Source organism: Hippichthys cyanospilos, chromosome 8 (assembly GCF_059441005.1).
Source record: "Hippichthys cyanospilos isolate Australia breed blue-spotted pipefish chromosome 8, RoL_Hcya_1.0, whole genome shotgun sequence".
In the NCBI taxonomy this organism is placed as follows: Eukaryota; Metazoa; Chordata; class Actinopteri; order Syngnathiformes; family Syngnathidae; genus Hippichthys; species Hippichthys cyanospilos.
The window spans coordinates 12,421,342-12,436,682 of NC_142376.1; the positions used below are offsets into that span (position 1 = coordinate 12,421,342).

Genomic DNA, 15,341 nt, shown 5'->3' on the forward strand with positions numbered 1-15,341 from the left:
ACACAGAGAGGCCGCTGGCCACTCTTATCAACAGGCTCCGGGATAATCTGGGACGTTTGAATAACAACTGCCTGCCTGCCTGCCTGCCTGCTCGCTGCAGGTATATTTATCAAGCTATCTAACTCGTAAAACAGACAAAGTTCGGGACATCCATGCCTTGGGTTCTTGGCATCAAACAAGCGTGGTGCTGCCCAGTCACGAGCAGATGTTCTTCTCATTCTCAGGCCACACTACCACACCCTGGATCATATGAGGTGGCACTACTGACATTGGAATTAGTTCATGTGCTTGTAGGGACAGAGTCTGCTGTTCCCAGAGACTACAGTTCCAAGTTAGAGAAAATGTGGAGGAGTCTTAGCGCTAGAGGTGTTTGACTGACAGACTCCTTGTGATGACTGACTCCTGTTTTATGTCATAGTCACTTCAAAAGCGACACCTGGTATGAGAAGCATTTGACCTTAAGACTCAGACAGGCGGACTGACTCATTGGACTTTGAAATGACGTTATCAGTACTCATGCATTTTTATTGGCAGGCAGGCGTGACTCAAGGCAGAAAGTCCAGGGCGCGAGGAGTTAAGTGAAGCCCCTGTTGGCTCATGTGTTGCTGTGAACGAGCCATTTTTGAAAACACCAGTTTGCTAACTCTAATTATCGAGTACACTTGTACATCATTACACATCAATGGTCTCCTCCTTGTGGGACATGCCTGAAAGACCTCACCAGTACGGGAGACCCGAACCACCTCAACTGGCTCCTCCCAATGCGGAGGAACAGCAGCTTGACACGAATGACCAAGCTTCTCACCCTATCTATAACGGAGAGCCCAGACAGCCTGTGGATTGATGGACAGTTGTTAATGTTTCATGCATTGCTGGACCTTTTCTCTCTCTGATTTTGAAATATCACACTGCATTTGAGTGCACCACATAGTTAATGGCTAGCTTTAATGCTGGAGACCTGTGTCATATCCGAATTGACCAGAGGATTATTAGCATCCTTAATCAGTGATTGAATATGATTTTTTTAATGGTGTGTTTCTGTTGACATGACATGATGGCAATAAAAACAGAGAAGGAAAGCTAGCTGATAGCAACTACCGCTGTGAAGGCTCCAAAATAAAAGAATATGTCGCCAATGGCAGTGATTGAGTCAATTTATTATGACTTGACTACCATGTATGAGTATGACTGACAGTTGTGTATAATGGTCAGAGTTATCCTCTTGAATAATTACAACAAATTGTAAATTCTGGAGCAGTCTTCAAAAAAACACAGTGGCAGTTCTGGTCAAACAGCCTCATTGAGATACACGATCGGGAGCTGGAATTCCACACATCACTTTGGTCAGGACGAGTGTTTTGCTCCGCTATAAGCGCCAGAGTGACTCCATCTGTTGAGCATATGCTGACAAGGGGGGCTGTTGCCACACTGTCTCAGCGCTGAATATCATGGCGCCTCCCCCTAATCACCTGACATCCTCTAAAGGAAGCAACATTTTAAGCCCGCCGGCTCATTTTGATTTCACATTTAACCTCCGTTATTCACTTAACCTTTACCTTCAAGCATTTAACGCAGATGCGATAAGTGGCTGTAACAGAGCTCTCACAATGGGGGGGGGGCTGTCGGTTCCATGAGAACATAACAACATACAGAAGGTGCTGGAAAGAATGGGATTCAAGTTACTGTGGCCTACTCATGACAGTTATTTTAAATATGAAATCGGTACACAGGAGCCTTTCCTCTGAGTAGCTGGGGACACCTGTTAGGAAAGATGGAATTCTTCAGAAACTTTGTCATCTTGTCAGTTTGGTTCGTGTACTGCTTTTTTGTTTAGTTTTCAAGTCAAGCAACCATTTTTGCGCGTGCTTGTTTTTCAGTGATGAGTGTCAGATGATTTTTTTTTTTTTTTGCTTTTGCCCACAGCAAAGTGACAAATTAAGCCTTGTGATAACCACCTGATTGAGATGACTTCACTCCTAATCACCTTTCCACACGTGTTTTCTTAATATTTCTCACTGAAGCTGTTTGGGAGTGTGTGTATGCGTGTGTGCGCGCGTGCACCACATCTTCAGGGGGATACTAGTCACCAAGGTGTAAGGAAGTGCATGAGATTATTCAATGACACACGCATTCTCTCCAAGTTAACATGGAACATTTGGCTTTATTTATAGATCAGAACATAGACCTGCCAGCCTGATGTCCTGTTCTTATAGAGACAGGCATTTATTCTGATGGGTTATTAATGATCATTCTGCCCTGGCAACTAAGGAGAAAGGCATGTTGTGGCAAATGGGGTGTTGAGAATGCTCCTTCTCTGGCCAACAGTTAAGAGAAGCGCCGTGGCGGGGAAGTGGATGCGGTATTAGCAGCAGGGCCAGTATGGCTGCGATGGGGATTGTGCAATCGTATTTGCAAACAGCACTTGTGCTCATATTCCTAGTGCCCGTGTTGTGCCTGTTATTTTTACCTGCTGTGACGTCTGAGTGGGGGAAAGCAGCAGAAACAGTCACCTAAAATTAGTAGCCTCATTCAAAGTGCTGCTTGGTGCTGGCACGCTCAATGGCTGCTGTTGGACATAATAACGTTTCCCAAATAACAACTGTTCTCACCCTAAATGTTATCAATCTGTTCCAACGACAAAGCTTGCACATCTGGGCAATTGAGTTGGTTCTCAACATTTTTTCAGTGTTGTACACCGCGGTGAAATATTTTCTTTGGCAGCAAGTACAAAGCATTTTTGAAAGAACGCTGTTTTACGTGTGCTGTGCCCTCTTATGTGTGATTTATTAAACTTTGGAGTAGCATTTGTTGTGGTATCTCCAGGCATTTTTTATTCAACAGTTTTAGAAGCTTAGCATCTGTACAACAAACAGGAAAGGAATCACTTTAACAAAATTTTGCAATAAATTGTGTTCTAATGAATTTGTAACTCAGTTGAAAAGAAAATAACACCATCTGTTTTTTTTCAGCGCACCCGTATTAAACTTAAAAAAAAATGGGCTACAATGCCTTCAAAAGGAGTTTCTTCTTACACAATTTAACAATAAATTGTGTCATGTTCCAATTAATTTGCAATTAAGTTTAAAAGAAAAATGCACTGTTCATGTCAGAAATATACCACTATCTGTTTTAAGGCTTACAAAATAAAATTATGCAATGCCTTCAAAAAGAGTTGCTATAACACAATTTTATCAATGGATTGCCTTACATTACAATCAATTTACTCTTGATTTGAAAAGAAAAATGCACTTTACCCATCACAGAAGTGTAACATCATCTTTTGCTGTAACTGTGCACCCAGTATAACCCTTAACAAAACAAAGGCATACATCTTGACAAGGAGTGGCAACAACACAAAGCAATAAGTTCATTCATGTTTGCACAGATTACAGACATACTGACCTAAAACACTCAATTCTTGGAAGATAAACAGGGCCAGGGCTGGCTAGTACTGTACTTGGACTTTAGTGCCTAACCTACTTTGTGTTTCAAAGAAATTGCTCTTGATTTGGAAAGAACAATGCATTGTTCCCATAATTGACGTGTAACAGATCCTGTTTTATTTGTGTGCATCCATATAGATCCCAACTAAATAAATGCATACACTTTAGAAAGGAGTTGCTATCAAAGTTTAGCCATACATTACTTCGTGTTCCAATTAACTTGCTATTGATTCGAAAAGAGAAATGCACCGTTCCTATCATAGAAGTATAAAATATGTTGTATTTTTGTGCATCTATATAAATCTCAACAAAATGAATGCATACAACACTTTGGGAAGGAGTTGATAGCAATTTAGCAATAGGGTACCTCATGTTCCATTTGATTTGCTCTTAATTTGAAAAGAAACTGCACTTTCCCATTGTACAAAGTAAAGGCATAAAACGATTTGGAAAAGAGTCACGGAATTTAGAAATAAGGCTTCCTCATGTTACAATTATTTTGTTCTTATTTTGAAAAGAAAACTATATTACGCCATTGCCCACCACATTAAAAAGCAAAGAAATACATTTGCTGGATCTGGCATTAACCTAATCACACAAACACCCTGAAGGGTTTTCACACACACCCAGGCGTACACCCCCTTTTGAGAACCACTGTTATTGAGTATCATATAGGTGTGAGTGTGTAACTCGGCCTGTTTCTACCACCAGCTGGTTAATTGTCCTCCGGTCTGCTCCACTGGTAATGAGAGTGACTCAATACCAGACAAAAGAGAACGGCTTCACTGAGAGACAGCAGTCCATTGGCTAAGGCTGTGACAGCCCCCTCCCCGCATGTATGGGCGCCCCCTGACTGATGCAAACCCAACCGCCCACTCACACACCCCTCCCCTTCCTCCACTCTCCTCACTGCCGTTTTTTCCCTCTAACTTGCATGCAGGCCAAAACACACGCGTTGTCCTACTTCATGCCAAGCCCAGTCCAGAGCTGCTAAGATCTCAGCGTGCTGGAGACTAAAAGCCACACCAGCGAGTGAACAACAGAGAAGAAAAGCCAGAAGAGAATCTGGCCATTGCTAATGTGCCTGTCTCTGTTCTAGCTGGAGGAAACCATCCTGTGGATCTATCAATGACTTCTTTGTTTGGTTTGTTGCAGAGTGCCCCCTCCTTCAGCCCCCTGGAAACAGCCTCCGACCTGAAGAACTAGTGAGTTCACGCTTTTCTATCTCATACAAATACTTGCGCTCACTCGCTCCTTCCACTACGCTAATCATTATTTTGCCATGTGGGGATAAATGTCACTGTGAGGTGTGTGTGTGCTTTCAGCAGGGGGGATTCCTGCTTCCTGAGGGGAACCTTTTGAGTTAAGCACTAAGCTTCCAGAACACGGTGTTCTGTGTTTATGTTTGCTGTTTCTGGACACGGTAAAGGTTGGGGATTTTCGACTGTGTAAAGAGACACAACTGCTATTAGGTGATTTATGTATTACATTAGTATCAGACAGCAACCTGTATGCTACAAGGATAGAAGGAAGAAATGCACAGATGCTGTAAAAACTGTTATCTCCTCCTTAGATTGTTTTTGGCAAGAATTAAGTGGCTACTGGATTACTTAAATAGAGGTTATCAGATATTAAAACAAAGCCAATTCCATTGTCTCATTAGCTTCCTCTCTGTAGTAAAGTCTAAAGTATCCTCTAGGAAAAGAAAAGTTTCCCTCCCTTTTTTGCTCGCAACAACTCCTGTCTGGTACTCCCATTAGGTCGTCACAGCCGCCAGTGTTCTAATTCATGGTCCTGAATTAAAATGGTCACTAATTTGTTTTTAATTTTGAAGTAGGTTTTGAAATGGTTGCTTGCTTGGATGGAAGTTAATGTTTACAAACCTTCCAAAGGAACCTCAAGTCATAAAGTAAGTTACTTCAAAGGCACATATGTTTAGTCCAGGGTGTTTTCGCCTTTGGGGTCTGTTTGAAACAAGATGTTGAAAGAATGTCATGTGAACATGATATTTGGTTGTTAAAAGCAAAACATCTGGTTATAATGACATCACTGAGTAATGTGTGGGGAAGGTGGCAGTTGTGTTAAGACAGGTAAAACAAGTGGCTGCTTCTACGCCATAAATTAACTCTGGTACTGGTATTGCTTCAAATAAAACTGTTAACTGTAAATTATGATTTCATCCCCACATCCAAAGTGAAATGAGGAGCTTAGGCTGCTCTTTTTGCCTACAAGCATCCCGTTGTGATTTTACCAGAACCTTCTCCAGACGTTATCTTGGATCTCTCATTGCTTCTGAATTAAAGCCACAATGCTCCTTAACTCAGAGCCAACACTGCAGTTTGGAGTCCACATATTTTTCTTCCAGCTATGAAAGAGCTTCTTGTCAAGGTAGTGAACAAGTAGCGTAAGAATCCATGCATGCGGCCAAGCTTGTAAAACTGCCTTGGTGGATATAAAATCCAGCAAAGCAATAGGCCAAGTTTTTGTTTTAGCAGGTTTAAAATGTTTGTATGCTGTCAGTGATCCTAGATGCCCCCTCAGTTTAATGACCACATTTGTCTTGAAATAGAGCAGCACCATTTAGTATGTGAGCAAGAGGATGAGAGTGAACATGAGACGCCATACAGGTGTAAGGGATGATAGACCATGCGGGAATGCTCAGAGAATATTTATGGACATCTGTTCTCTTGGCCTCTATGGAATACAAATATACCGTATCTGTGATTGTGAGTGCTTTCTCTTAAAGAGCTACCTTTAAATTCTCCGTGTTCTTAAGTTCTTCTCATTATTTTGTCTCCCACAAGTCTCCAAAAGAGGATGACCTCAAGATATCCCAAATAAGAACCATACGAAACCCCATTGCCAATGAATGTGTTTCTGTTTATCCTCTAAACACACAATGAATGAATTAACTTTGTTAATTTGCTGTCTGCGTTCCACTGTCTAGTTCCTCAAGCAAGTCTGGACTCAGTAAGGTGGAGAAGGATGGAGGATCATCTGAAAATGAGCCTCTGGCTCCAGAAAGTGACCGTCATGTTTACAAGACTGTTCTGGAAGGCGGTGACATTCCCTTACAAGGTCTACGAGCCCTAAACAAGCGTCATGGCAGCTCATCCTCTTCTAAAGGTATAGCCCATCTGAGTAATGTGGACGCAAGTGTGTGTGGATGTGCATGAACCTTTGGGTTAAACGGGGTCTTTGTGTGAAAGCAGACAGAAGCAATGAGCTATAAAAGCATTGATGATAAACATGTGTTTCCGTTCTGCTAGCGTCTGCACATCTTTGCTCCTGGGTTTCACAGCTTTAGCCAATCACCCCACGGCATTCATTCCCAGTCACTTTTGATTTATTACCAATGACATGGACGATAGCATTACTGGACATCTGCTTTGGAGAACTTAAGGACAAAGTGAGGTTGTCTTTCTAAGTGTATGGAACCTAACCTTGGGGAGTTTTTCCCTTCCCGCTCCAGTCGCTAGGCAGGTTTAGGTAGGGCAGGACTTGAGTGTGTTCCATCATCAAAGAAAAAGAGCCAGGGAGGGGATGGATGAGAAGGGATGAGTGAGATAAACAAGAGCTGTGCAGGGCAGGGGGGAGATAAACAGGAGGGACACAGAGGGTGAGCAGGCCGGAGGAAGTCAGCTGTCAGTGTGAGGTCAGTGGTAGGAATGTCTGAGCACATGGCGGGAGAGTGAAACACAGTGGGAGGAGACAAGAGTGACTGCAAGGAAGCAAGAGAATGGGCAGATCAGGCGCATGATCAAGCACATATCATTATGTTACATCACGTCACTCTGTGGCACACAGTTTCGTTGTTTCTATGTTACGATGTTATATGTAAACAGGAGGGTTCAGGAAGTAAAAGCCGTTTCCAAGGCTTAATGTGTTTTGAGAAGTTGAGACTTAATCTAACATTTTAACCCCAGATAGTCATTGCAGTTCTGTATGTTTTTTTCCCCAAAAAAATGTTTAATTACTGTAGAATTTTTAGTTGTTTAGTCATTTTATTAAACAATACCTTGCTCTTTAACTACAACATTTAAAATACGTAAGTAAAGAGTTCATCAAAAACAGAACTGAAATATTGTAAATATATATAATTTCTTAAATCTTTATTGAATACATTCAAATGTATTGAATAATAAACATTTTAACTTCATTAAAATTTGAGGTTAAATGCATAATTAGTGACCCAAGAAGTTAAACACAACTATTTTTAAAGGGGAAGTCAACCCAAAACTTTTCTTTACAATAATATGCACAGTGCTTCCTCACGTGTATTATCATGGCATTCTACAAGATTTAATATTGCTGAATTAATGAACTAAGCAGCAAAAGCCACTCATTTTGTAACCATCTCAGGGCATCTCAGGAGGCGGCCACTTTGCCACTGGTGTTAGGTCATGTGACATGTGTAAGCTGAACTGCATATGATCGGTTGTTACCTGAGCTCTAAGTGTGTGTCTAACTGTGATGTTATTTTCATTTGAGAGCAAGAGGCAAAATGGCTGCATTTTTTTTTAAAGTAGCTGTTGTTGTTCAGTTCATATTAGTGTGCCATATTAGTGAGGCTGCATGAACCTTTTTTGAACTGAAAAAAAATTGACTTCCCCTTTAACAAACCTATTTAATAGATTTTTTTAAAAGATGAAAGCTACATTATACAATGTTCAGTTTTAACATTATTTTCAGTAATCAATGTTACAATAAGATGCCCATGTACCATTAGTGGTACTCATGCCACACTTTGGGAACCATGGCTATCTTATTTTACTGTATCTTCATTGCTGTTTATTTATAATAATTACTTTCATTATTGATTGTTGATGAGAAATGTCAAGATTCTCCTGCTTTGTTTTAAAGCTCACAAATATTTTTTGAAATTTATAGAAGCAATGGCACATAAACAAATGCAATTTAGATTTTAACAGTAACATCAATGGATAAATAGATACAGTACCTGTTTGAAGGAAATATACAATGGATAAAGAGTCTGCTGTCCCACCTTTCACACAGTCAATTTAGAGGCTAAATGCATTAGCTACTCTAGTCAAGTGACACACTGTTCAGTATCTCCAGGCAGACGTCCGACCTTTACCATTCGACTCGCTGTTCACCGGGCTCACGATTGAATCAATGTAGCAACGCTGGCACATGCTCATGAAAGAAGACATTCCCTATCATCACGTTTCTAAAAACAGGGCCGTGAAGTCATTTTTATTGCAAAATCTGATAACTTGCCTCATTCTTTGGTTTATAATATCAAGCAGTCTTCTCTCATGTGTGTTTATTAGTGCAGCAGATGCGAAGTGGCAGATGGTTCACTTGTGCTGCAAACGTGTGTCACAGCATGTGAAAATGTCGTGTCATTTCCTGCCCCCATCTGGATCATGATGAGCAGTTCAAGAAAATGAGAATAATTATTACTCAGCATGGTCTTAACGCTCAAGTTTGTTTGGTCTCTGCCAAACGTCCAAAAAGCAAGCGTTGCCATGAAAGTTAACTTAAAACTTCTGTTATGTTGCTCTTTTATTTTTCTTTGCAAGGAAAAGCAAAAACGCCCCCCTCGCCAAACAGCAATAATGTTCCTGGGTCTTTTTGGCCAGAGTTTATTATATTTATCAAAAAAGCACTTGCAGGGATTTTAAAGAATTCAAAAAGCATGATAGCAAAAATGTGTATAATTGCTCTGGCAAGCAGAGGTCTTTGCTTTCATTTTCAAATGGGTCAGTTTGACCCACAATATAACACGAGGGTTAATGTAAATATGTGGGAAATGTATGGGGGCCAAAATGGAAAACGTTAGCAGTGTCATGAATATAAACTATGGAAAATTTTGAATCGTTTTGAAAGTTTTGACTCGTTGATACTGCAGTCAGAGTTCAGATTCCTTCGTGACGTTCCAACATCACATAACATTCCACTGCTATGAACACTTGGGTTCATTTTTATGTTCTCCTTCAACAATGTTTATGTCAATTCAATTGCATTTCAAAGAGCGCAACTATTCATCTTACACTGTGCTGTTTCTCTAACCCTAGTCATCTTAAACTTGATGTACACTGCATCAAGTCTGCTTTGTGTAGTAGCCTCACGTAATTGAATCAGTTGTTTTACTAGAAATGTGGCCAATTCTGTTTTAGCGTGTTTGTGTCTGTGTGAACCTGTGACTACTGTAATCTAATATGATGTTTATTCTGTTGTCCTGCATGCTTGCCAGTGGATTATAAAGGTGGGAATGGCTGTATAAATTCACCCTGCTCCTCTAAAAATAGTCAATCGTTTCTTGCCAGTAATGCAATAGCTAACCAATGTAAGAGTAAGAAGTCTCTTTCTGCTGCCAAAGCCTGCATCCCCCAAATCCTGCCGTCTAAGTTCAAGCCCAAACTGCTGCCGTCTGCTGGTGACGTCCAGGAAAGCAACACGCGGTCTGCGAGGCAAGCCAAGGCGCACAGCTGTGATGATCTGTACACAAGTACATGTGATCATGACAGAGCTGGGACAGAGGTGAGGGAGGGGTGTCGCTATTCAGACTCCTGCGCTGACGGCCTCAAGGAAGTTTCCTCCGCAATGAGGAGAAGCGCGTCAGAGTTTTCTAGCCTTTACCGGATCATGCATCACATCCAGCGGCCCAGCTCGGTGGGCTGCAGCCCGCAAGGGAGCGTCCGCAACCTGGCTTATCTCTTTGAAGGGGCAAAAGCCAACGGAGGTGAAAAGTCAGAGGCCAACGGGGGTCACATTCCACGGGACACAGTTTCGTCACGGGTCACCGAGTTTGAAATGTATATTCAGCAGTCCAGTCTGACACCCAGTCGGTCCTCCTCGTTGCCCACGTTGAACTCCGGCTACAGCCATAGCCCAGAACACGCTAGCTCGCTCTACGTACCCTCCGCTGTGTCCGCTGAGAGCCTTTTGGTGGTTGACAACTCCCAGACAGATGCCTGCTCCCCTGCAGCGGCAGGCGAGAAGGACACAGAGAACTCCTTGTTACCTGGCAATGAAACTGTGGGGGAGTCATCCTCCCCCTCAGAGAAAGGAGACCAGATGAAGCCCGAATCGAGTGATCATGAGGTTTTCCAAAACTCCAAGAAGAGCTCACCTGAGCAGATCTCCTCTGGGCCGTGTGGAACAAAAAATCCGTGCGCCCTGCCTCCAATGTCTTTCCCACTGCACCACCACCACCACCTGCACCATCTGAACCACCATCACTTCCCCCTCAAACCCACCAAATGCAAAGGGTCCTGTCCGGCTTCCTACACCCGCTTCACTACAATTCTCAGGCACGAGAGACAGCAGGCCACAGCGCGGCAAGAAAAAACAGCACCGCCAGAGAAGAAGACCATGCTGCCTGGGAATCTCTTGCTTATGGGCCCCGCTCCTTTCAGGTTACGCAAGAGTGTCCGCTCCCAACAGCCTCGGAGGACGCTTTCAGCCACTAAAGTTATTCAGAGACCCCACAGCATATCTCCAGAACTCAAACCTCTCATACCCCAGCGCCTGTCCTCCCTGGAGGTCCTGGAGAGACTGAGTAATGGAGAGGGCGACAACTCTGAGCAGCTGAGTAACGGACAGGGCCTGGATGCCAACGGGAACCTCCTGCAACCGCCGGCAGCGCACCACAGAGGTGGCTATCTCCATTCCTTCATCTTTGCTCACTCATTCAGCTCGACTCTTCACCTTGTCTCCCGTTTCAACGCACCGCCGTCCATCTTATTCTGTGTGGTGGTTTTACAAAGTGACAGTGAAGCATCCATGTCATTTTGCGTGTGCTGTTTGATGCTCTTCCATTCAAATGTGAAGCGCGATGGTTCCATCTATGCAAAAGAGTGACTAGGAGGTTCAGGCAGCTTTTTCATCATGTGACGTTAGCTTCTTGGTGACATCATCGAGTCGCACACAAAACAGCCTCTCAACATAGGCTTCTTGGTGACATCATCGAGTCGCACACAAAACAGCCTCTCAACATAGGCTTACTTAATGTACAGAGTAAATAAGGAAAGTGCACAAGGTAAATAAGGAATCGTGTTTATTTTGACCCTTGCTGGGGCACAAAAAGAAATGCAGAAATCACACTTTCTAGTTACAAGGGTTGAAATTACTCGAGTCTTGTAGATTAATGCCATAAATATGTACCTGAACCGAATTGCATTTTAGTCAAGATATCACAGGTTGCTTGTTTTTGTTTCCTGAATTTCTTAATTTCTTCATGAACATATTTGATTATTCTGTGTTCATTCTTTGAATCATTTGTGCATGCTCAATCAACTTTGGCATGTTTGATTTTGTGTGAGAGGGATTATGTTGGCTTGAAGTATACATTAATCATTTTGTGCATATCTATGTATTGTACTCATTGGGATCAGAGATTTGACTGCAATATCATCTTATGTCCGCTAGGTTTCTGTGTTTGTCTCTATGGAACAAATTGCTCACGGTGTCAATCCATCTTTGCTTCTTTTTGTTAGACTCATCCCCAGCACATGGAGAGAGCCAGGATGAAGTACTGAGAAGGCGTCATGGCGACAAAGAGGTGATTTTACTTTAATCACATGTGTACATGCCATAGGCTATAATGTGGTTTTCAACCTCTTTTCAATGATATACCCCTGTGATTTTATATTATTTTATTTTATTTTTATTTTTTGGGGCAAGTACCCACTAACTAGTGCAAAGCATTTTGGGATGAAAAAAAAAAGATGTAAAACAGTGCTTTGCTATCCATGTCTGATTTATTACTCATGGTATTCAAAAGTTTCGGGCACATTTTGACAATGAATCGCTTGAAAATCATTATGGTTATAAAAATGTACCTGACATTCAGATTCCTCTCAAGATTTACAAGGAATGTTTAAATATGTTCAGTGTGAACGCCGTTGATCACATACTGACAAATGAACACGTTTAATGTCTTTACAAAAAACCCTAAGTGAATTCAACTATATTCATACTTTAGTAAATACGATAGCTGGAAATGTGCCCAAGGCTTCTGGAACTACAATTGTAATCGTACCTCTAGGTGTATTTCATTCAGCAACTCCACAGCCATGTATAAAGCAAAACACAATAGTTCACATTCCAATTAATTTGCTCTTAATTTGAAACAAAAACTGTACTCTTTCTGTCGGGGCATTAAATAGAATTATACATTATTAGATTCGCTGATAGCTGCAGAAACTTACTAAAATCTCTCATATCCTCTCTGCCATCACATACCCCCATGAGAACCACTGGTATAAAATGATCAAGGAGTTAACAGCATGGAAGAAAATAGAACACGGAGTAACTTCATTATTGTGTCACAGTTTGAGAAGGGCCTTTATCTAGAGGGGAAAACAGCAGTCTGTTTCCTTGGCAGAAAATGTTGGAGGAACAGCGGCGGCTCAAGCGGGAACAGGAAGAGGCTGACATAGCATCAAGGCGTCACACTGGCATTGTCCCAACACATCACCAGTTCATCACCAATGAGCGCTTCGGAGACCTGCTCAACATCACAGATAACACAGAGAAGCGGAAATCGGGCATTGAGGTACAAATACAAGCCGGGTCTGTTGCGAAAAGGAAAAACACAGCAGCTGCTATGTCAGCACATGGGCGGGAATGGGGAGAGTAGGCATTTTGTAAAGTCAAGTTCAAACATTGTATTAATTGGAAATCTATGGTGTCGTCTCAAGCAAAACTTTTGCAACATGTGAAACAAAATATTGTTTTTTATTTGATGATTTACCTTAATTTCAAGACTCTACACGTGTAAATTTCTGTTACAAGCTTCGTAGAAAATAATTGTTGAAAACCGCAATTAATCGCAGTTAATTGAAGATATTGCATTTAATTATTATTTTTTTAAATTAATCGCGTGAAAGCTCAAAGTAATATCTGTTTATGTTTTAATACATAAGATACTTATTTTCTGGGTGTAATTTACAGTGTTGTAGAACTGAACTACATATTATTGAGATCTTTCACCAACGTTACCTAACAATTTCAGCTACATAAAGCTCATTAAGATTGTAGCTGTAAAAGCTGTAAAATGCCAACATTTTTGTGGGATATTTTGACAGAGGAATTTATAAACATTTTATCGAAATATCTGGTACTTGGATCAATTAAAGCCTTAAAGATTGCCGATTAAATTGGTTGATAATGGCCTTTCAAGTAGCGATCAAAAATATTCGGCTTATTAACAATATTTACCAAATATCTAAACTTTTTATCTCCACTGGGAGGAAACACATGCTATTTTATTTGTAAGGATTTGTAAAAATAATCATTCATTTAATTGTTTGTATTGGTAGTATTGCCTAAGAAATTATGATGGTTAAATGGTTTAAATGGGGATGTCTTCTTTCAAGATAATTCAAGTGTCTGTCTTATGTGTGTCTACACAGAGAACTCCTGCCATGGCACGCTTCGACTTCAGAGCGGAAACTCTAAAGTAAGCACACATAAGTAGAATACATACGTGCAGATAAAGGTTTAAAGATGATACCCTAATAATCATAGCAAGCTATATTTTTCCTCTACAGTATATTATAATCTAGAGCCTCATAATGTTTAATTGAGCTTGGGTTTAATGTCCCAATAAAACTTTGTGAGTGATAGATCTTAAGGAGACGTATTATATTACAGAATCCAAATGCATTTATTTGGTTTAGTGTTATGGAGTCTGTCATTTATTAACTTAAATCTATCTGGTATGTATTTTAGGGAATTACCGTTTCAGAAGGGAGACATTGTGTACATCATCAGACAAGTGGATCAAAACTGGTATGAAGGGGAGCATCATGGAAGAGTTGGGATTTTCCCTCGAAGCTACGTTGAGGTACTGTGACTGGCATCCAAAAGGTTTTTGGTGATCCATCTTATACAGTGTTTTTCATCATTCGTTGTGTGTTTCCGTAATTGCTCAGCTCCTGCCCCCCACAGAGAAAGCACAGCCTAAGAAAAGTGTCCCGGTGCAGGTTCTTGAATACGGTGATGCCGTTGCCCGCTTTAACTTCACAGGAGACACGGTGGTAGAGATGTCATTCAGAAAGGTATGAAATACTAAATAAGTTGAAGCACGTAAAAACATACCATTCAACAGTTTGAAAACACCAATATTTGAAACTTTCTTGTATTATAGATTTCTACACTATCGGAAAAAAAAACATTTTGTGTTTTTACCTTTAAAGATTCAATGGCTTGTTAAAAAAAAAAAAACACACACATGATGGTAGTTATGGGTGTTTACCAGATCTAGTTTGGTCATCGTGCAAGCCAATCATTGAGCATTTTATTTGATCAAAATGCTTAGATATTGTCCCATTAATGATGTTTATTCGTTTGGACCATAAACGTACATTTTTTAACCGTAATAATTTGTACTTAGGAGTTCAATCGTGAGTCTTAGACTAGGTATATTACAAAACAGCGCCATCTACACCGACAATTTCTACCCTGCACTACTCTGCCCTGTGCTACTCTACACCGGTCTACACCAAAAGGTTCTACCTCGAAGCATCTAATGGAATCCAACAGCACCAGTTTTTTTTCTGACAGTGAAATGAGGAAATATTGATGAAGTGAAAAAATGTTAGATTATTCAAAGTATGATTTATTTTTTTTTACCCAGATGAAAGCTTTACACATCTTGGTATTTTCCTATCATTTGTTGGAATGACTTTCACCACATTTTCAGAAGTATATTGAAGATTATTCAAAGTAGGCATTTTTTGTCCAGATGACATCTTTATGCAGCCTAGTCTTGTCTTTCATCTGCCAACTTTAAGTGCATTTTAAAGAGTTAATATCTTACACTTTATGACCTCTTAAGCGCATTTTAAGGTGTTTCCAAACTTTTGAACTGCTTCTGTACATTGCACAAAAATCAACCGAATTGAATGCAGTCACGAAGAGTAT

The 15,341-nt window shown here is 40.9% G+C and overlaps 1 protein-coding gene across 1 annotated transcript in view; it reads left to right on the forward strand.

Annotated features, from left to right (window-relative positions):
* sorbs1 (sorbin and SH3 domain containing 1) overlaps positions 1-15,341 on the forward strand; it is a 49,571-nt gene that overhangs the window by 26,568 nt on the left and 7,662 nt on the right. Inside the window, exons 15-22 of the mRNA XM_088421098.1 lie at positions 4,599-4,648; positions 6,391-6,569; positions 9,664-11,067; positions 11,909-11,973; positions 12,799-12,969; positions 13,829-13,875; positions 14,148-14,262; positions 14,351-14,476. Coding sequence (XP_088277224.1) covers positions 4,599-4,648; positions 6,391-6,569; positions 9,664-11,067; positions 11,909-11,973; positions 12,799-12,969; positions 13,829-13,875; positions 14,148-14,262; positions 14,351-14,476 — 2,157 coding nt within the window. The remainder of the gene's footprint in view (positions 1-4,598; positions 4,649-6,390; positions 6,570-9,663; positions 11,068-11,908; positions 11,974-12,798; positions 12,970-13,828; positions 13,876-14,147; positions 14,263-14,350; positions 14,477-15,341) is intronic.